At 34.7% G+C, this 23,188-nt stretch overlaps 2 protein-coding genes across 3 annotated transcripts; both read right to left on the bottom strand.

Moving 5' to 3' along the window:
* Positions 1-4,006: 4,006 nt before the first annotated feature.
* On the bottom strand, positions 4,007-9,356 carry LOC134268987 (uncharacterized). 2 transcript variants are annotated; one of them, XM_062751213.1, is made up of 10 exons: positions 9,239-9,356; positions 9,077-9,095; positions 8,434-8,561; positions 8,030-8,122; positions 6,416-7,142; positions 6,013-6,264; positions 5,225-5,378; positions 4,838-4,976; positions 4,466-4,662; positions 4,007-4,338 (listed from the first exon to the last, which is right to left on the bottom strand). In XM_062751213.1, the coding sequence occupies exons 1-10, from the start codon at positions 9,293-9,295 to the stop codon at positions 4,149-4,151; spliced, it is 1,956 nt and encodes a 651-aa protein (XP_062607197.1). In that variant the 5' UTR covers positions 9,296-9,356; the 3' UTR covers positions 4,007-4,148. The 2 variants fall into 2 exon arrangements, with proteins under 2 accessions (XP_062607197.1, XP_062607198.1); XM_062751214.1 differs by having other exon boundaries at positions 8,440-8,561.
* Positions 9,357-13,546: 4,190 nt separating this feature from the next.
* Positions 13,547-21,989, bottom strand: LOC134268991 (craniofacial development protein 1-like). Its single transcript, XM_062751217.1, has 8 exons — positions 21,877-21,989; positions 18,224-18,356; positions 17,474-17,708; positions 17,231-17,310; positions 16,809-16,922; positions 16,185-16,254; positions 15,769-15,854; positions 13,547-14,254 (listed from the first exon to the last, which is right to left on the bottom strand). Exons 1-8 carry the CDS (start codon positions 21,929-21,931, stop codon positions 14,161-14,163), a joined length of 867 nt encoding a protein of 288 aa, XP_062607201.1. The 5' UTR covers positions 21,932-21,989; the 3' UTR covers positions 13,547-14,160.
* Positions 21,990-23,188: the final 1,199 nt, after the last annotated feature.

The following is a 23,188-nucleotide window of genomic DNA, read 5'->3' as shown; positions in this document are numbered from 1 at the left end:
GTACATGTAATCAGTGAACAATAAGAATATACAATATACTATGTACATGTAATCAGTGAACAATAAGAATATACAATATACTATGTACACGTAATCAGTGACCCGCAAGAATATACAATATACTCTGTACATGTAATCAGTGAACAATAAGAATATACAATATACTATGTACATGCAATCGGTGGACAACAACAGAACACAAGTTATTTAACAAGTACAGTGTAACAATACAACATCGATAAACAACATCTCATTCCAAACGTAATCAAGGTATCACATACAAAACAATTTCCGGAAAAGGAGGGTACTGTCTTTTTTTGTTAAATGGAATGAGGCGAAAGACAGAACAAAATTCTAATTATCAGCAGACATTGCACGATTCTTGAATGTTTACGTTTCTGGAATGTGTTGTTGTTTCTTGCTGTTGTCTGGTGACGGTTGTGCATGTTGTAAGATTCGCTCTTTTCTAATTTTTAAGCATGGGAGCCTTGTTGATTATTGCTGTTGACTGGTTACATGTATGAAACGTATTCCTTGTTGGTTGTTTCTGTTGACAAGTTACATGTAGTACATTGTTGAGTGCTGCATGGATGGCATAATTTGTGTTTGTCGCTGTTGATTGCTGTTCACAGTTTACATAAATAAGATACCCTTTGCCAATTGTTGCTGCTGATTTGTCCCCAGTCCATTATTGGCCTCCATGAATTGGAACTTCGATTCCCTTCCCAGGAGTTAATTACTCCATAAGTAACGTCTCCGTGTCGAGATCATTTACCGCCTGCCCGAACACTTCAGGTGGGCCATCTTAGGTAGAAATATTCTGCCTAATTACGAGTTTAATGACAAAATGGTGGCCATAAAGTCAAAATGCTTTGATGACATCGTCCTGTTTCGGATAGATAATTTACTGTATAGAGTATCTAATTGCCCGTTTCATGCCGGGGATCAGAGCTTGCAACATTCTCATAGATATACGGGCGTTTTTCCTCGTCGTTTTTTCTTTACGATGCAAGACACGCTAGCTGGAAAAAGCCTCGCCGGAAGTGCAGCTTAATATTGAATGTAAAAATGAATTGATGCCGAGTTTGTTAGGACAAGATTCGTTAATGCTTAATGACGACATCTCGCGATTTGGTTATTTCTGGATGTCTTAAAAGGAAAACAATTAAGTATTATCTACGATGACTTGCACGATCCTGTTTTTATTCCTTTGCACTGTTAACAGTATCAGCTAATTAACGTTGAACATACCGCTTATTTACATCTTTTAACAAAAAACTGGAACGCCTGGAAATGGATCTTGTTGATATACTGTCGGTTCCTTTGTATTCTTAACTATAATCTTGGTACTGAAATGTACTGGGAGTACAAAGTTAAATGGAAATACAGTGTTTATGCCCATTATGGACTTTTTAAACGCTTTTATAGTACAAAATATCCATGTACAACATACATCGTGCTAAAATATAAAAACGGAACACAACTCTAAACGGTTTAGAAGGAATTACGTGCATCTGAAAAATACCAGGGATAGAATTGATTGATTGAATGATTGTATGTTGTTTATCGTCCCTCTCGAGGATTTTTCACTCATATGGAGACGTCACCACTTGCCGATGGAGAGTTACAAATTTTGTCCTACACTCGGTACTCAGGGCCATTGAGCAGAGTGGGATTTTTTTTCGTGCCAGCACCTTCTGTGACACGGGACCTCGGTTTATACGGTCTCATCCGAAGGACCAGTCTCCACGTCCCACAGTAGGATTCGAAACCGCGACGTAAAGATCAACTCCTTACTTGGCGACTCTAGAGCAGACGCTCTAACCACTGCGCCACGCGGGCGAACCATTCATAGGAAATATTTGATAAAATAAACATAAGATAAACAGTATTATTAATTTATTTTATCATTTTACAATGATGAAATTCTCGGAATCGAAACATCGAAACATATTTTTCGTGGTTTATAAACGGTCTGATGCAAAGGACCAGTCTTTACGTTCCGTGGCGGGATGCTACTCTACAATTTTAGAGCTCTTCGTCACATTCTGTGAGTGAAGAGGCTATTTGGCGAAAGATTTTTCAAAGAAAGACATGTATGTTAAATATCCATTTAGGTCTCTGAAAATGACAGTAAAGTGCACGATATCGTGATCTATTTAGCAGTACGTTAGTTTGGCGACTGACTATCACACATACACGTGTACAGGGTATCCTCTAGTATGATTAAGTAGCAGAGGTCAGGGAAGGCTGCACACGCCTCTCGTGTTGAATTCTGGGATCGCGTGAGAAGGTCTTGTGCCCGACTCCCTGTAACATTCCCGGATTAATTAACACCCTGTCTCCCAACTCTGACCTCTCAAAGCCATTATTGTTCATATCGACAAGACGATTTTCACTGAAACTCAAAGCTATTGGTTGTCACATAAGGCTATGTTTATATGCCAATAGTGAACTTATTATATTTATATATCGCAGAAATGGTCAAAGACATGATTAAAAAAAAATATGGCGGAATACCAATTTTGACAATGTGTGTTAATTTTGCCTCATGGAGAGATTTACAGAATATAAGAATTGTTTTGCCGCTCATTAATAAGCATAATGTCCCCTACGAAATTTGAATTTATCAACTGAATTTTGGAAATACAATTTTTTGTTGTGTCTGGAAAGTTTTAAAAGTGAGAATTAAACATCTCTCCTCCAAGGAAGTGATCAGATGGGAACCATTAAGGCATGAATACTCGTACCAATTGTTGTTTTGTCTATACTTTTGAGCATACATGTATTTAATACATGGTATTGTACATGTATGTGTATCACCTGTGCACGTACACATGCGATTCCCTGTTGTCCCCATTACATGTAGGTCCTTATATCTGAGTTTGACAGATTCAGAACAGTTTTTTTTAATAATTTTTTTTTAACTTGCAGACAATTTAAATTGCTGTTGCTTTTAATTCAGAAAAGCATTGAATTGGAAGTTACACATTATTTTCAAGGTATGAATGTTTTTTTGGTTGTTTTTCATGCTTCCACAAAATATTTTACGCTTAGAATATCAGTATAACCCCATCCGCCTAACAAAACTTTCATCTGAATTTTCAAAGCGATCCTAACAATAGCTTGCAAAATACTTTACAAAAAACTCTATTTAAACAAAGCAATAACTCTCTTTTTTGTAAAATAAAAAAATACAATAATTATTTGATGCCGAGATTGATTGCATACATTAACACACAACCAATCTATCCCCCCGACTACACTGTTGGACGCTCTCGATATTGAACACACTTTCCATTATAAGGACACAGGTAACCCTCTTTTACTGTTATTTGCACGGTATCTAGATTTTCGATAAAGAGGTTTGCTTTGATGTTCACCTGACATTTCTCAACAATCGCGACATCCATAGGCACGTGCCAGAACGCGCTTGCATTGCGCAGGCACGTGCGAAAGCCATTTATCCTGTTGGGATAGGTTTCTCGCGCGAATTGTTGTTAATGAGTATTCATGAGGTTCACTCATCCGTGTAAGACAGTATGCGTCATTGGCGTTTGATTACACACAATTTTGTTATTTGTCCATTATCTCGTTTTTGGCATTTTCACCGCCAGAGGAAGATTGACAAGGATGCTCGAAATGTAAATTGTTTTCCGAGATCACCGGCCGCGCACACCGAGATGAAAATTGATTTTACGTGGTTCTACCTGTCTGAAAATTTATTCTAGCTTTTCTTTATGTTTGTTCGCCACTGGATGCTACATTTAAAGCACCACTAATTCTCGATTGATAACTGGATACATTTTAAACAGTTAAAGATGATATCCCAATTCCCAATAAAATGAATTTTAGCACTATACCTATACACTTTACCAACATGTTTATGATCAATTCTATATGAAAATAGTTTTTCATCAGAGATATGAACCTTTTCAACCTTTTCAAAAGAAATTAAAGAAGCAAGAAAAACAGTAGTATTTTGCATACATTTTATTGCAAACAATGTTAATGCTTATAAAATCGTTGTTGTAATACTCCCGTTTGAATTTATCCAATTCATAAAAATCATTTCAGGAAAACTTTCAACATCTGTCAATCACAACAAAACAGTGAAGTACACTTTCACACAGTACCGCCCACTTCTGCTATCTAAAATCTATTCCAAAATCTCCTTCCAGCAGGGGCATAGAGGCGGATGTAAAGACAGGCATGGAATTGAGTGGACCGGTCTGGTACACCCTAGCGACTGATGACGTCATTTCCGTATTGTTTACAGACAATCCACCCTCGGCAAAACAAGAGTTGCACGTGGGATCTGGATTCATGTGACAAAACCTGGGGAACAAAAAGATACAGTTACTCTACTGTAATTTTTCTGGATGTTTTCATTACCTTTGGTAGTTTTTCTTAACACATTGAATTACTAGTAATTAAGATGTTTGAGAAGCGTGGATATACTGACCACATAGACTGATATAACGGCAGATTTCCGTCATCAATACACGGCACGTATCTCCACCGATAGCACAGTTTGCACTGGAACCAAGCAAACGAGTTGTACGTATTGTACTGCGCCATTTTCCCGCGCTTCTTGCGCGAAACACGTGTCTGCTTCTTATCTGAGATTGCTGGACCATACTTGATGATGGTTGGAAGAAACTAAAGTACGCAAGGACTGACCATAAATACTTATGTAGTTTAGTATCAACAATCAAGATTTTAGAAAATTATTTAACTTACAATTATCGGAAATCTCAATTTCATAACAAATATATATTTTGACATACTAGTATTACGCTTATACGTACTCCAAAAGCTGTATAAGCCCACCTACCTTCTTTTTGAGTTTATCCCGGGGTCTCAGGCGGCTCGGCATGGGTTCTATGTGCTCGGTCTCCATTTGTTTCAGGGGTGCGTACCTCCACTCCGGGTGTTTGGAGCGAAGCTCCAGTATGTCTTTTCGGAATTCCATTCTATAAGTATAAATAATGTACTCATATTCGAAATTATAAAAATACAGACGAGTTCAAAAATTAAAATTTGGACCCAAGACTTTTCCATGCTGAATACTGCAATACAACAATTATGTTATACCTTTTATATATTGTATTATTATAAAGTCATTTTTCAGAATGTTCTTTCTCGCGGTATTCGAAATCAGTTTTAACCTAAATGGAAGGGAATACGATATACATGTACCTAAAATAGAAACAATTCTTACTCGTATGGTATTTTTTCTTCGTGGCTCATCCTGCGCCATTTCGCGCCTAACATTTTGGACACTTCCCGGTTATCAAGCTTGGGATGTTGTTTGGCCAAACGTTTACGATACTCCACAGAAAAACGTATAAATCCATTCTTAGGTCTCCGTAGTCCTGAAAAGGTCCGCTCACATTAGGCCAATAAAAAGTGAAGAATATTCAATTCTACACATCAGTTAATCTAGTTTTTACGATTTATTAGACCGCATTTTTATACACTAATTGCTTTATATCAATATGAATACAAAAAGAAGTTTTTGAACAAAAAGGATTATGTAATCCATCCGAAAGAAGCAATATCTATTGCATAAAATAAATTTTTGTCTACTAATATAGTTGTTTTTTCAGATCAAGAATTAAACGTTTAACTAATATAGTTATATAATATATGATCTGAAAATCTATCGAAGCTACATACAAAACCAGAATTAAAGTAGAGAAAAGTATCACTTGGACTTGAAACTATGGTAACTGCAATACAATTATACCAGTAAATAAAAATGATTCTATTTTCAGTCTTTTTGTATAGAGTTTAATTTAATTAATTACAGCTGGACAAAAGTATGAATAGCCTTTTGAAAGAATATCATAAAAATATCTACATGTATTTTTGTTTCCATGACAACACATTTTGCTAATCAAAGCGATAATCGGACCAAAACTGTAGGAAAAGTAGCATTTTTGAAGAATTTCACCAGGCTAATTACTGGTCAGTTAATGGTATGTATTTAACATCAACTAAAGATACCTGTAGTCCTGCCTTTATCCTTACAGTGCCTATCAGTGGTAGAATCGGGCTCGGTTTGACTTGACGGAAAAAATACGTCATCGTCATCATCTTCAACTTCATCAGCCTTCCCTGAAAATCGCCATCCATCAAAACACTTCACTGACGAGACTAAGGACTGGGACTGTGGCCAGCTGGCTGCATGTTTTCTGACGGTTGATCCAACAGCGGTGGCAGTGCTATCATTACAGCTGCATTCAGAGTTACACGCACCTATAAATTATATTCCATAGTTTTTAACTTGTGGATAATTTGAACTTTTTCCCAGTAGTAACAATCTAATCGATGTTTCAACTGCTAGAAACAACATACACAGTTCTAAAGGTTTTGATTTTAAAAGAAAACTTTAAATTGCAGAACAAACCTGTTTCATCCAAAAGAGATGAAAGGACGGGATATTTCTCCAAGGAGGCCATTTCATGAGTGCTGTATAATGGAGAGGAGAGGCAATCTCTAAGTCCCGGGTCTCTGATTCTGGTGAACTGGCCATCTTCACCACGTGTGCTGTGATCAGACGTGAAGAGTGCGTCCTTCTCAATGACATTTCCACCAGTAAAACCGTCATTTGCCCCAAAATAAGAGACTAATTCTGGAAAATGGGGATCACATATAACCATGTGTGAGTTCCTCCGGCTTTTATGGGTTGTTCTTGAATCTTTCACTTCACGGTCGCCATTGACGCTGCGGGGAATTTCCTCGTGAAGGTAAAGTTGTTCGTTGTTCAAATGTACCTGATTGGTGTATTGCTTGTTGGAATGAGTGTCAGAAAACTTATTTTGCCACAAGGTAACTGGGCGAGGAAGGTCTGTCATGGACATTACTTCTGACTGATTTTCAAGGACTGGGAACTTGAGGGGTGATTTGGGCCATCCATCAGCTTCACCATACTCCAGGTTCCATATATCGGACGTGTCCTCGTCAAAGACTGCACTTCCGGTCTGAACGTAACGCATGTGGTCTGTTCCGGACTGAGGGATGAACACCCTACCTCTCTCCATTTCCGGTTCTGATGCAGTGTCAGTCGAATTCGTGTTTTCCAGAATCTGTCGTAGATGGGCGATATAGTCCGAAGCACCTCTGACGACAGACAACTACAAGACCCAGAAGAAAATACTGAATATTTTCATTTATTTCAGAATGGATCATTATTGTTGAGATTTTATTCAAATTAACTCAGTTTTTTTATTTGGAAAAACTTTTAATTACCACCAAAAAGAATTTCTAATATGCTCTTGTAATGGAAATTTTTTTAGGGCATATAGTTTTTGCTCAGGCCGTCTATCTGTTTAGCTTTTTGTCAATAACTTTTAATTAGTTTGTGCTTTTGTAACACTATCATATTTCACATGTATATTTCTTGGGAGAAGTCCTTTTTATTCGTACAAACTTATTCAACCTCTTGTCTTGGCCTTAGAAGTTGACTGAGTTGACAAGATAATTTTGCCAAACTTAAATCTTGGCTGTAAAATGGCTGAAATAAGTGATCTCATACTTCACAAGTGTTTTCCTTATGACAAGGCATTTCTTTATAACATCTTTTTTCCTTTTGACTTTGGCCTTGGAGTTCAATCAATTTAAAATTGTAACAAGTGCTCATATTTAAATATGTGAATTGTTATTGACAAGGCCTTCCCTCTGGAACCACAATTGACTTTTTCACCTTGGACTTTTTCAAACTTTAGTTTTTCAAATTTGCAAATATTTTTTCAAATATGTTTCTTAGGGGAAAGGGAGGGGGGGGGGGGCAGTGCTCATTAACAGAATTGATATAAATGTAAATACCACAAAATTAGCCGAATTTAATTGACTATAAATGTAAATTTCCAAGGCAACCAGTGATTTCCATGCAACATATTACTGAAATACGGAATAAATGTCATGTTACAAAAGTTTTTACCATCCCCTGTTACAGAAAAATATTATTTTTCCTGTTGACAGTAAATATATACATGTATAGATCTATAGACGTGGAGCATACTTCATCAATGGGCGTGTCCAGATAAGTCTGTGGAATCATGAAGGTCAGCTGCTGTATCAGAGTATTGTATCGGTCATCACAGCTTACGTCTATCTACAAACAGAAACATACAATATACTACAATAAATCATATTTGTTGGACATGTTGCACATAATTCATTTTAGCAAATAATCAAAACTACCATTTTGTAGTCTGAAAATAGCGCTAGCTCTTCAGAGCTATTGTTGTTTTGTTGAATTACCTGACTTTAAATTAAATAATCTTATCTTCTCTTAATTCAAATTTTTAATTAAAAAGTCATTAAAATTTTTGCACCGAACAAGACCAAGAAGCCAATTTATTAAAATCTGAAAATCGACTTAAACGTACGAACATCTCCTACAAATTGATATAATTTTAAAACTCTGACCAGACAAGTGGTGGAGGAGACCGAATCACTGAGGACATTGTCCGCGCTAAACCCCCACTCCCCGGGGGCAGTGTACAGGTCACCCACAGGATATGTAAGGGCGTCACTGCAACCTCCAAAACCTAAAGTTTACAGGAAAGTAGAAAATGTACAATTATCAGTGTATAACAATTTACATTTGATGTGATCATTAACTTTTTATATTAATATGTTTTTTTTCTGTTTTCACTTTTCTTTACTCTCTCCTTCTCTCTCACCTTAGAATAGAAAGAAAATTTATATCATGTTTTTCTATAAATTTCTATGGGAATTTTACGCGCAGTGACCATCTCTGAAAAGTTTTGACGTGCAAATGTATTTCACAAAATCATAAAATAAATATAAACTGTGAAAAAAATCATGATGTGTAAAGAAATAAATTATAACGAAAACATACAAGCACAAAAAAAAATTAAAAATACGAAGATGAAACATTTTTGAACAGAGAAAATTCAAAAAGAAAAATTGCAACAAACAAACAATTGAAATATTTACAATATTTTGGCTGTTAATGATTAATATAGAAATTTTTAAATTGACAGACTAAGGAAATAATTTGATTGTAGCAGTTACTAGCCTTAAATGAAACAATACTTACCAGAATTAGAATCTAAACACTAATTTATTAAATAAAAAAATATATCTTAAAATTTCCAATAAAATCTGACAAAATAGAAATTATTCTTACTAATTTTTACCTTATTTAAAAAAAAAATATTGACAGTTTTTTCATAAACTTGTTTTGGTTAAGTGAACATACTAAATCCTGGATACAGCAAGAACTGTCACTGTTGCCGAAGTCCGCCAAAACCGACATGATGCAGATCCTGGATCCTCTTGGCAAAGAGAGACAACTAATGCTGCGTCTTCTGACCTTTAATTTCATTTTTAAAAAAAAGAAAATGCTTATTGAATGGCAGTGGGAGAAATAAATACAGTGAGTGACATCGGTCATACATGTACTAAGCCCTATTGAAAGCTGAATATCAAAATCAGCCTAATATTTACATTTATATATTAAAATTTTTTTTATATGACCTCTAGCGTTTAATCCTAAAACTTAGAATTTAAGTATAAAGCCAGACTCACCGTAAACTGAGTTATTACACAAAACAATGTGAATTTACATGTTGAGGTGCTCTTCAAAAATAAAAGACAAATTAAATCCTTATTTTCCCACGTAAAAACTTTGAGATCAACACGTGTGTATATTACACTGTCCTTGTTGACATCGTGGGAAGGAAAGGCATGCGCCGATGTCAAAAAAGAGATTCGGAACACCTCGGACAGAAACACCTCGGAAATGATTAACCCCATCCCCTGCCCCCCTTTTTAGTGTTTAAGAAAAGACATGATGAAAATATCCATTTTTACTGGCTTGAAGGTTAATTATCAGACTATTTTAATACCAGAACTCGACAGCTTTGAACGACCTGTTGGGACAAATCTTGTATAATATAAGTTGAATCCACACTTTTCAAAAGTTATGTCCCTTGGCCGCCATCTTTGGGGAAACCCCCTTTCACTCTAGAGCTACCATCAGCTCATATGTCTGAGAGGGAACGAACGACAACTCTGCACGGGAGATTGGAATCCTTACAGTAGCTTTTGTATTCTGTTTTGTAACTTCGTCATCTGAGTGATCTGACTAAAAAAATGTGTGCATCATGTTGATTGCCCCAATCTGGGGCTACACATTAGGTCGAGAGAGAAAAATTTAAACACAGTGGATTTCTCAGAGAAAGCCCAAATGGTTGGTAGCATATAGAGAAATGTCATTTCTTTCCCTTTTGATCTTTCGGTTGACCTCGCAGAAGGACACAACTTTTACAAAAAGTGGATTGGACTATATGCCCTGTCAACGAATATGATTGAAACCAACTTTTTATAAAATCACATTTCAACATTCTGAAGTATCAAGGCCATCTTCAAAAAATGTCTGGTTAGCATTCTCCCGACCATCTTAATTGCCTGACTCAAAACTTTTTGTTAAAATTCCAGGTCACAATATTTTTATTATTCCTCAAATATTTTCAACAAATACGTTGAAATTTTCTGGAAAAAAGACTTTTCCCGCCAACTTACCGACCCATAACCATGAGTTGGGATAGATTTTAAAAATAGTATTTGACTTTTTTTTTTATAAAGTATATGGAAAAAAAGCAGATGTGTGATTAGTTTCATTCATCCCTTCAACAATTTCTACAGTACATAATTTTCGGACTTTTTATGAACAAATACTTTTTAGAATAAAAAAACCCCGAGAACTTCGGAGAAGTTTATTGCATAAAATGACCCGATCCCTGAGTTAAATGCTTTTAAGTACTTGATTATGATGCAAATTAAAGAGTTTGTCTGCAAGATGCCCAAATTCTATAATATTAAAATTACTGCTTTGGTCTCGTCCTGGCCATTAAAGTAACCAGTAATCTCGACAGCTTGCCTCGTTTTTGACGGATCGAATCAACTAGCCTATGAGACGAAAACCTTATAATGCAAGGGTATGAGGGTATATAGCTACCTAAGTAAGGGAGGTTAACGACAGAAAAAAATGAAGTACTTAGTATTTACGTTTATCATAAAGTTTTATTACTTTAATGCTTTTTTTTCTAAAAAAATTATTCAAATATGAAACAAATGTATCACACTCTACAAAAAACATTGGTCTGCTAATGACGGGGCGCAACTGGTACCCATGAGAAATACAACAGATTGTTGCAAAACCTGATCTCCGAGAAGTACAAATTATGTACATATTGTCAATCAGAAACTCAGCATATTTTAATGTCAACTTCAGAGTACTTGTGTGTAGAATTAGACTGTTTTTAACAAAATCATTTTGCAAATGACCAGTGATTAACCGAGTAAATATACGATATTTTTCAGTTAAATTGACGACACTTTAAGGACCCTAGATGCACCAACTGACAAAGTACTAGTACCTTTTGGCTCAGAAGAGATAAAAATCATACAGCCAACTAAATACATTTATAGATTTGACTTTCATTTTTACCTTAACCTTATAGGTTTTTTGGAAAGTGGTTGATATGCAGCGGTCTCTGTTTAGTAAGTTAGTTTACATGCATTTTTGAGATACTAGTTAATCTTAATTGAGAAAATTAAAAATCTTTGATCTTATAAATATGTGAAGAGGGTATAAACACAGACCTGGACGTTCCAGAGGAGGGATCAGGTGCCTTGGAGGAGTAAACATCCCTTGTTGACCCGTTATACCCGCCATCAACCCTATGTATAAACGGGTATATGGAATATGACAGATCTTATTCTTACACATTGTATTCATTAATCTCAAACAGTATTGTCTCAGGATCAATGCCTATGAGACCAATGTTATATCAATCCACTGGCTTTTCATGATCTTGCGTTATGCTAAATAGCCCTGTTCTGTTTTTTTTTTTTACCAGCTTCGCTAGCGATGACTTTCTATCAGCTAGTCTTCTTTGAGGAGAGAAGCGGATCAGGAACCCTTGGATGATGAAGATGATTTGTTTCATATCCAAATTCCTTAATAGTCGTTCTAATTTGCTCAGAGTAAATGATGACAAGATGCTAGACACAATTTTCCAGCATGAATTCGATGCTAGTAAATTCATCATGTTCATTAAATTATTTTTATTAATATTTAAATTTTAAACATGTATTACAAATAAATTACCAGCATCTGTAAAATCTGTAATTTCTTCTCTTTGATGTCCCACAAGGGAATTTTCTTTACTTGTATAACGAGAGGCCTATGGGCCACGACGCTCATCGGAATGACTTTGGCCTTCAACTGTTCTTCGGCGAATTTCCCCTCTTGTAATACCCGTTGTGGCCCCACCCTACTCCCATGCATCATGATTTTAAAAATCACGATCCTTGTTCTTGAGAAGGCTTGTTTTTTTTTTTATTTCTACGTATTTCACTGTAAAACTAGGATTCTCTATTGAGGCGCTGCCCTATCCCCTGGGGTCATGTTTTCAATAATTTAGAATCTAAACTTCTGTAGGATGCACAAAAGTTCCAGCTTTTCTGGTCCAGCCATTCTTGAGAAGACTTTTATCATAGACATGTATTTCAATGTAAATACCCTATTGTTGCCCTCTCCTACCCTGAGGCCGGGTCATGATTTGAAAAATTTAGAATCTATACTACCCCAGGATGCTTCAACATAAGTTTCAGCTTTTCTGGCCAAGTGGTTCTTGAGATTTTTTTAGGACTCAATCCCTTTTTTGTCTTTTCTTAACTATCTCCCCTTGGAAGGGAGTTTGTCCCTTCATTTTTCTAGTTTAAACTCCCCTTCACCATGATCACCTCAATGCTTTGTACCAGTTTTGATTAAAATTGGCCCATTGATTCTTGAATGGAAGTTGAAAATGTGAAAAGTTTACATACGGACAGACAGACTGCTGGAGATGGACAACAGGTGATCATCAGAACTTTCAGCTCAGGTGAGCTAAAAAAAAGCACAAATTTTCTAAAGGACAAGAAAAGGTAAGACCTGTTTTTGGCCCCTGATTTTGGGAGTCTTTCAGAATGATGCAACAATTTATCCATAGAAACCTGTTGGTCATCCCTGCCACAAAATGAGTATTGGTTTCAAGTTTTGAAATATGCAAAGGTCACAGAAAGGTCAGAAAATAAGTAAATTTTCAATTTTTCGCATTTTTCATTGATTTTGCAGCACATTTTGTTTCGAGAAGCATACAGAACAAACTTGCCTATCTACCGAATTTATATCTTTTTAATATCAACTATGTGTAAAAATCTCAGATAGGCAAGCTTGTGCTCTATGTTTTCCAAAGAGAAATATATCTCAAATAATATGAAATTCTACCAGAATTAATTGAGGGAATTTGGGAAAATATCCTACTTCTACAACCTCTAGTGGCTTCCATGTAAGCTTTGAATCCGAAATGGTGCTGATTTTAAAGCATCATTTTAAGTTCTTAATTACAAACTATCACAGTTTTGCCAGTGATCTAATTTTTACATCAAATAAGGGGCCAGATTTGGCCATTACCCTACCTTGTCCTTTTAATTTTGTTTCCAAAAGACACAATTCTGCAAACTTGTTCATGATCTATTTTCACACATTTTAATGACATCACTCTATGCATGATATAAAAGATGGAGACGATCTGTGATAGATAGTTTCAAGTCATATTATTGACTTACAGTGCACTGTTTTCTTTTGAAATAATTGAAATTTTGAATGAAAAATGTTAAATGTCTTGAAGACTGTCTACATCTTCTGTGCTTAGAACATACTTTCAGAGTCTTTATCATCAACATTTGATTTTGTGGGCAGACATTGATCTTTACCAATTCCTTTGTTCAGTTATAGTCCAGAAATTCTTTTGACAGACAAAATATTGCCTTTTCAACGTGTGTATATCCTGTCTTGAAGAGAAAAAAGCCATTATATCCCTATAACTTATTAACAAAAATAGCATACAGGATATAAATACACTGTGTGCATTTATTTACACAAGTTTCACACCAGGATTTAATATTTTGAACAACCCTTGAAGAAGCTTCCCAGTCTGGTTTAACCAGTAAATAAAACAGGCTCAAATCCTGTTGAGCTCCTAAGAAATGAAGAAGTTGTCACAGAAAGAGATGTCCCTGTGAGTTCACAGTAATGTTCACAACAATGGAGGCGTACTATGTACTCTTGTGTCATCTTTTGCTACTCAATCCAAGTCGTATATTTTTTTCAATTTCAAATTGTCTTTGATCTGCTCTGTTAAGAAACTGCATCCTCTCTATGTATCTAAAACAAAAGAAGGAATACTTCATACAGGTGTCTTGAAACTATTTACTACTTTGTTACTTATATTTAATGTATATACATATATAAACATGATGCAATATTGTGAGCATTTTAATTTTTTCTAAATAACATGATACACATGTATATGTTTCAGTCTAAGGTCTGATACACAATTTGTACTTCTCCCTGATCAAGTCCTACCCATCTAGTCATCCCCTGTTGTAAACTTGAGGTAGATCCCTATATTTATTATGTACCTAATGTGTATCACTCAATTTTACTGTTGATTTTACGCTATCACGTGACGTCGTGATCCGACTTTCCGGATCACCACACTGTGGTTTTCTGAATCCATATCACCACTCTCTGAAACTGATGATGTAGTACGCAGAAACATGATGTTATTTTTCTTGTGCATTAAAAAGTTCCTTAACATTATGCTTTGTTTTATGGATATAAATATTATACAATTGATCTCTTAAGTTTTATTTTGCTATATTTAGCTAGTTATAAGGGGGTATATAATAAATTTATCATTATAACAGTAAACTGGTGGGAAGAGCAGTATCACCTCGAGTTGACAGGCTCGGATCATCAGATCAAACTTGACTCTTTGCATCTCGTCTGATGGTTTGGTTTGGTTTGAACATATTTTATTGTTTTGATGTTATAACAAAAGGATTGGACACAAGTTCTTAAAAACTTAGAACGTCCTCTCCTTTATAACAAATTGTAACGCAAAGTATTGTTCAAAATTAATTTACACAGGAACCAAAGGTCAATAAGATTATCTAACATAGGCAATGCATGTACAGAATTGAATTAATGTAGTATGGACATACAAATCTAAAAACATTACTCAAAAACGACCAGATCTCTTAATAAACAATTGCACATTTAAAAATAAACTTTCATTTTCAGAAATACTTATCGAATTATCTCCCAATAATAGAACATGAGTGTCTACAATACGTAAATTTATCATTCTAAAAATAGCATTGAACAAGTCATTTCTTGGGGCAGTGTAGTTCACACAAGAAAAAAAGAAATGATATGCATCTTCTATTTTTCCGCAAGTACATAGTGGACTGTCAATAATATTACACCTAAATAAGTCTTTATTTAGAACACAATTGTGCCTTAATCTAGTATGAATTACACTCCAGTAACGATCACCAAAAGTAAAAAATGACGGGGTGAGTGTTCTTTCTTTACACAATTTTTGAAGGATCGTCTGATCTGATGATCCGCGCCTGTCAACTCAACGTGATACGACCCTTTTGATCAAGTTACTGTTATAATAATATATATTTATAACATTATTGTGTGATTTAATGAGGCCTTACCCATCTTTTCCTCTGTATAGTTATTATAATATTATTGTGTGATTTAATGAGGCCTTACCCATCTTCTCCTCTGTGCAGTTATTATATTATTGTGTGATTTAAGGAGGCCTTACCCGTCTTCTCCTCTGTACAGTTATTACATTATTGTGTGATTTAATGACACCTTACCCGTCTTTTCCTCTGTTGTGAGTCTGAAGTTCCTCTGAGATTCCTTTCTCTTGTTTAAAACTGTCCCAGTCTAACTTTGATTTCTCCTGAAAAATCAAAAATTAATAAGGTGTTTAAACTTAAAGCTTGATGTTTTCAATCGAACTGCATGACAGGTGCATGTACATGTATAAATGAATAGACAAATATATCTCATTTACCTGAGCCAAAGTCTCAGGTGACATCGCCCACTGACACTGTCAACTGATACAAATAAACAGTTCCTTTCAAAATGCTAAAAAAGCTCTAAATTTTGAGATTAAAACTTTCCAATTCAACTGCAAGGGAACTAACTTTTATATGATACAGCAATTCCTCTAGTGTGAAGTGTTGTATGAGTTGACTTTTTAACTTATTGGAAAGCAGAGATGACATACCAGAGTACTGATTTTATCTTTCTTTCCAATTTTATTCAGCACACTGCCAAGTCCACCTGGCTTCTTCCCTCTGGAAAAAAAATAAATGTAACATTTAAAAAATGTAACCCTTGACTGAAGCAAGTCTGGAATTGCCTTAAGCCAGGGTCTGGAGTCTGCACATAGCTCTCTCCTACCCGTGGCTGCTTGATCACAAAAAGTGTTATCTTGAAAATTTACACCTTTCTATTGTGACGTCATATTCAGCCAATGACAATTTTTGTCTCCATTGCAATTGAAATCAACAACTGACATCAGCAGTATACAAGAAATATTTCCTACATTATGACTGGGTGTTGAAAGGTTGCATCAAAGTTCATTATCAGACTATGCTTTACTCGCATTGGTCACTATTTTAATGAGCTCCGAAATATTCTCTTCTCATTCAACCACAGCCAGAATGGGAGAGGATCGTACATTTTGACTGTGGTTTGGGACGATGGTCTAGAACCAGGAAGAGAATGTAATTAGAACATAATCAGAATTTCAAACTCTAAATCAAGAATGGGACATCAACCCTGACCTCGGGGGGTATAAATCTCATCTTTGTCCAGTAATTATGTACCTTATAGGATAAATACTTACAGAACTGTTGGTCCTGGTGTTGCTGGCTTCTGTTCTGGTTCTTTCTTTTCTTGTGTCAACTTTTTCATTTCCTTTTTTCCTTCTTCTGTATTTAAATCTATATCTTTGGTAACCCTTGAGAATAGAAAGTACAATATGCAGCTTGTATTTTTATTTTCAAGTTCTGTGACAATGTTCAGTTCAAATTCTGTTTCTTGAACACCAATATCTTGAATACTTTGGATATGCCCAAGTATTAAACTTAAAAATCTCAACTTCGTATTTCTTTATATGTTGTTATTATCTTGAATCATCAGATAGATCCAAGTATTTTTCTTGGCCCCTACATCGATGTACATGTTATAGATAACAATGTTTGACTGTTTATAATAAGAACAAGAGGGATTCCCAGTTAAACAATATAAATTATACTGAACACCTACTTAACTGTCTCTCCAGCAAAATCAAACTCTTTTGTGACTGTGACTTTTTTTGAAGTTGGAGTAACTGGACTTTTGATTGGCTGCAAAGGTTACATAGAGAGTGCTAGAATTGCTCATGAGCCAGTAACACTTGAATCAATCGGAATCAATCAAACTTAATGACAAATCTGTTGGTGAAACAATAAGAAATTGATATTCTATTAGATAATTTCTGCTTTACTACTAGTATAGCAGACATTGTACCTTGGACATACTGGCTAGTGAACTTCCACTGGGAGTGGCTGGCTTTGCTTTTGGTCGACTCCCGACATCGGACAGAAAACTTGACCACAGGTCATCTGCCTTCTTCTTCTCTTGCTCCTCTATTTTGGCCTCTTGTTCTTTTTTGACCTCCTCTGACAAGACTTTGTTGTAGTTATCCTCTGATTCCTTTGTGTCTTCAGTGTCCCCCTCAAGCTTTATACCACCTTTACGCTTTCTGGGGGAAAAATGAGTGTTCCTTGCTTATAAGTCATGAAAATAACCAAAATTATCAAATAAATCGTTAAGATTATTTAATAACTCTTCTCATCTATTTTCACTTATCCCCCCTTTCTAGATATTCTCAGAGCTTTCTCTCTTGTATCTTAAATTTCCCACCTTTCTAGATATCCTCAGAGCTTTCTCTCTTTTGTATAATTTCCTCCTTTCTGAGTTTCCCCTGGAAATTTCTCTCTCCCTTATTTTCCCTTTAACATGTTTTTACCTAGTGTCAACTGTCAACCCATGAGTCTGTGATTTGCCCAATTTACTTTGACTTTATCCTTTCTTTCCTTAATAAGAATAATTATCTTGCATTTTGTGATTTTTCTTTAATCAAACCATACCCTTTTCTGGGTTTTCCCTTGTTTATATCACTTTACCTAGCTGTAAACTCTTTTCTGGGTTTCCCCTTGTTTATATCACTTTCCCTAGCTGTGAGCCCTTTTTGGGTTTTCCCTATTATCACTTTACCTAGCTGTAAGCCCTTTTTGGTTTTTCCGTTTTCGTTTTCCTGACTTGGTTTCCCCTTCTTCAGCCTCTTTATGGAGAGCATCAAAATCCTCTTCCTCTCCAGAATTTTCTTCCTCACTCACGGCTTCCCCATCTGTAATTCATTAAATAATCCTTATAAGACCTGAATTTACTTAAAACCACAAAATACACAAATGCTGCAGATATGTAATTTTGAAAATTTGGATTGATTACCAGAGAACAACAGTTCTGTGCATTGAAAATAATGTTCATTACATTCAAAATCAAATCCTTGCTATGCTGGGGGTTCTGAGTCAACACATTGCTGTGGGACCCCTGTCAAATTGCATTCAATATTTTAGGGATTGCTTATGTAATTGATAAGCACCAATTAAATTTAAATTAAGCATTCATAAAGATTTAGATAGGGATTCAGCTGACATCTCAAATTCACATCATCTTAATTATCATAGAATGGCTTAATGTGATTGATAGAGAGATAAGAAAAACAATCAAGATTTGTAATTTTTCCTGGAAGATGTGGTTACAATCAGCCCACAAATTATAGCTGTATATCTTTCAAATGCCATCTCAAAATATTACAAACCGAGTGTTTCTGCCTTATTTACCCACTACCATGACTACAGTAGGTCCCCAAAACCTTTGGTGATAACCCTCCTTGGCCTGAAATTAAGACTATAAGAATTTGCCTGTTTATATGGTCATTTTGAGTGTCAAGCCAACTTGGTAAAGCACTCTTCAGACGGTACCTCGAATTACCGAAATGCCCCTGATTTACCGAAATGCCCCCTAAAACTACCGAAATGCCCCTTTAAAACTTAGAAAAGTTGGTTTTTATAAAAGGTAGTGAGTTAATTATACATATTTTCAAAAAAATTGAATTAAAAAAATATTACAAATGTATTGTTTTCTTTCAAAAGGTTCGTTTATCTAATATCTAAGAGAGATAACTCTGGTAGTATTTGTATTCATATTACATGTGTAGCTTGCAGAAATATTTTTTTCTTGATGATGTCGATTTACATGCTGAATAATTTGAATTAATTACTTAAATTTTTTTAAGTTTAATATGCTATAGATTTGTTTATTTGGTTATAAATTTTACAACTCTAAACCCCAGGGGTTTACGTAGTCTCCCACTGCGTACCGTTATCCATTAAAAAATTTGCCGAGATTGCTATGAGAAAGAGTACGACTTTTAAAGCACTGGAGAGGTAAGTTTTTTTTATTTCTTAGCTGGTAGTAAGCCCTTAATATGTATAAAAACGAAAAAAAAAAAAAAAACATTCACATATGGCTTTCTTCAAACAATTCAAATAATTATTTTTAGTAGTTTAATTTTCCGTAATCCGCTTCTAATTCTTCTTTAAAGCGATCAGACGAAATGATTATGATGATGGTTGATTTTATTTATTTGTAATCAACATTTTGATCAAAAAATAAGTACAAAATAATTTAAATCAATGATATCTTAGCCATGAGCTCCAGTTACTATGTAGGACCAGTATTCAGACGTGTCGTAATTTTTTTTAAGCATGATTGCATTTTTTTAAAAAAAAAATTTTTACCTATAGAACTCTGCATGCTCACTTAACATGAAATTGGCATAATTAATATTTCTTGTATAACAAGGAACTTCAATATTGTTGACAAGTTTAGTAATATGATTATTGATACTTCAAATTCCGAGTTTTGTTATTTTTATGTAAAATTAACAATATTTCAGGATTTAGAGTGCTCTTTACTCCGACCCAAAGGACTTACCAATGACAGTTTCATCAGAATCCTATCTGCTAGAGACGTACGGAGCAAACTAATTATCATGGTCGAAAACCTGACTAATGATACAGACGAACATTCTTAATACTTCTTTTACCAATTTGTCAAGGATGTTTTTTTTTTGTTTTATACAATTTTCATTAGAAAAATAAAAGTATATAAAAGTATTAAAATTGTTATAACTCACCTTTTCCGTCACACAATGTTAATATTTTATCACAGTCAGTAGTTAAGTTTGTAGTTTCCTGTATACTTTGGCCGACGTTGTCTACTGCTTTTTATTTATTTACAGCTTGTGATTACCCAGAAGTCGAATTTTAAAAATCTCTCTTTTTTAAAATTGCGTTTATTATACTTATATGAGATGTAAATAAAACTGTGTATACTTACTTGTATTTCTGCTATGTTTCCTCTTCTTCTTTTTAAATACTTAACAAGACATGCAGTATAAAATTTGTTCAACAAAATAAAGGAGAGAGAGAGAAAGAGAGAGAGATCATAAAATAACGGACAGTAAATGCTTCCCGCTGACACAATGTTGCAAGAGTTATCGCTCTTAGAGGTCACAATATTTTAGCCAGTTAAACATTTTTTTAACATTTGTGTTCAAAATACACAGTTTTGTTAGTAATATTTATCATAAATTAACATAAAATGACTATTAGAATGTAATTCAAGGGGCATTTTGGTAGTTTTAGGGGGCATTTCGGTAATTCCCAAGGGCATTTCGGTAAATCAGGGGCATTTCGGTAATTCGGGTTACCCCTCTTCAGATGTATCTTGTACATCAAGTTTTTTTGTGGAAGTAGTAAGAAAATATGTTAGAAACACATGGTTAGTCAGGTATTTTGATATATACAGAAAAATTATTAGAGAAACAGCAAACATTTTTTGCACGATAAATATACAGTGGACCTTCAGATATCCGGACGCCAGATATCCGGATGCTTCAGTATCCGGACGATTTTTCATCGGAACGAAATTTGAAAATGTTATTCTGTCTTGTTTAACTGGTGATTCAGATATCCGGATGCTTCACATATCCGGACAAATTGACTGGGAACCAAAGCGTCCGGATAAATGAGGGTCCACTGTACATGTTTTCAATGGGTGACACTGTAGTTAGAATAATCTAACTGTGTCTCGGTACAGGCCCTCACCACAGTTAGAATACGTCCCATATACTTGTAATGTTGCAAATCGGAGCGGATCCGCTCCGAAACGATTTTGAAGAATATAAAATGACTTGAACTGGGAATATCTACCAAAATAATCAAAACAAACCTTCTTGAGATTGCTTATGCCTTTTATCCCAAAAAATAATCCATATAAATACGAAAATCCAATTAATTTTCTCAACGTTTTTCTCGCGATTCAAATTACCTGCCATGTTTACATTCGGAACTCTCTAGATTGTTCCTATTAAATGCACTATGCGAGTTATCGCCCGTGTTTCTCTCTGCTACATTACGATTCTATCGTTAAACCGGGTCCGTAGGACAATATCATTTTAACGATAGAACATTCTATCTAGTGACACTGTAGCTCTCTGGTCATTCATCCCAATTTTTCAGACCAGCAAGCTACAAATCTGCAGCTTCACTGGGCCATTAAAATTAAACTCAGTGACACTCCCTACAATTGTCCATAGACATGTTTATTTTTTCTGACTTTTAGTCTTTTATTATTTTTTTCTGCCTAAGACTGAAAATATAAGATTTTTGTTTCCCTTAAAGGCTTTGTTTCATGTTTGGAACATGTGGAATCTTTTCATTACGGGAATGTTACATGCTACTTTAACATATGAGTTTAATAATATTACAGCTAATTTTGAGTATCAGTGAAAAAATTACCCGATGGTACGTAATCTTCGTCGCTGCCTGAACTGTAATCTTCTTCGTCACACATTGTTTCAAACAAATCCAAATCTGAAACCGGAACTCAATATTTATGTGATGCAACTAATGAACGGAAAACATAGTAAATACTGTCTTTCTTTACAGGGTACGCTGAATTAGTTTACTGTAGCGTATGTTTGTTGTATTCATAACTAAGTATTCTTAGTGCAATTATTTATTTATTATCTTTCTTTTTTTTTTTTTTTTTACATGTTTACAACTCGGTATAACCAAATTCATATTTGGTTTACAGTTGATCCCGATCCCGATCTTTTTTTCAGGCAGCAGACAAATATTACCGAAAATAATTACTTTTTTTAAATAACTGTCTTCATCATCATTTATACAGGAAAGTCGTTTGACTCAGAAATCGTGCACTATATTTTTTTCTTTAAAAATTCTATATTTCTTTATTTCTTCGCAAAAGAAAAAATATTAAGAAAAACAATACAAAACAAAATAATAATAAATAAATAAAACAAACACAAACAAAAAAAAAAAAAACAAAAAAACAAACAAACAAACAAACAAACAAACAAAAACATAAATTGAGGCGAAAGGCATTGATTGAAAAAATGAGACCATGCAGGGGGATGGGGTGCAAAACACTGGTGGATTTGGAAGGGAGCCCCCCTTTTTTATGTCCAAAAGATAAATAAAATTTGATATATCAATTTATTTATTAAATCAAAATGATGCTTAGTTTTTTTATGCAATCTAATTAATTAGATTGATTTTTATGTAAAGAATGATTTATTTCTCGAGAAAATAAATAGGAAGTTTTTTTTTTATTGGGGTGGGTGGTGTCATAATTGCGTAAATTCAACAATAACAAGAACTTTACTCTTGATACGAAATTCACAAAGTGAATATAATTGTCTTACCAGCCTATATTGTCTCTGAAAAACAGTCTATCTCACCCAAATTACGCGATCCGCCTATGATTTTTAATATGCTGAGAATTTCTTACAAGAACCTGTGCTGATCGAGCAGTTGCAATCTTTTTATCAAAATTGGATTTTAAAAATGTTACAAATCTTTAAAAATTACTCTACCGTGACAATTATAATAACCACTTCTCGGGCCTTTCCAACAAGCTTTTTTATTTGAGCTTGCTGCGATGGTAGTTGATATTTTCCGGATAAAACGGATATTACAATCAGACGATTTTACATCGAGTCTTTTAATGATAATTTTGCTGATTTAATTTTTAACGATAGAAAAAATGAGAAATTTAGAACATTTTCAGTGATTTTATCGTAATTCT

The sequence above is a fragment of the Saccostrea cucullata genome, unplaced genomic scaffold, assembly GCF_032062105.1.
Source record: "Saccostrea cucullata isolate Sc308-1 unplaced genomic scaffold, CSIRO_AGI_Scuc_v1 ctg504, whole genome shotgun sequence".
Classification (NCBI taxonomy): domain Eukaryota; kingdom Metazoa; phylum Mollusca; class Bivalvia; order Ostreida; family Ostreidae; genus Saccostrea; species Saccostrea cuccullata.
This window is presented reverse-complemented; position numbering and strand designations above follow the sequence as displayed.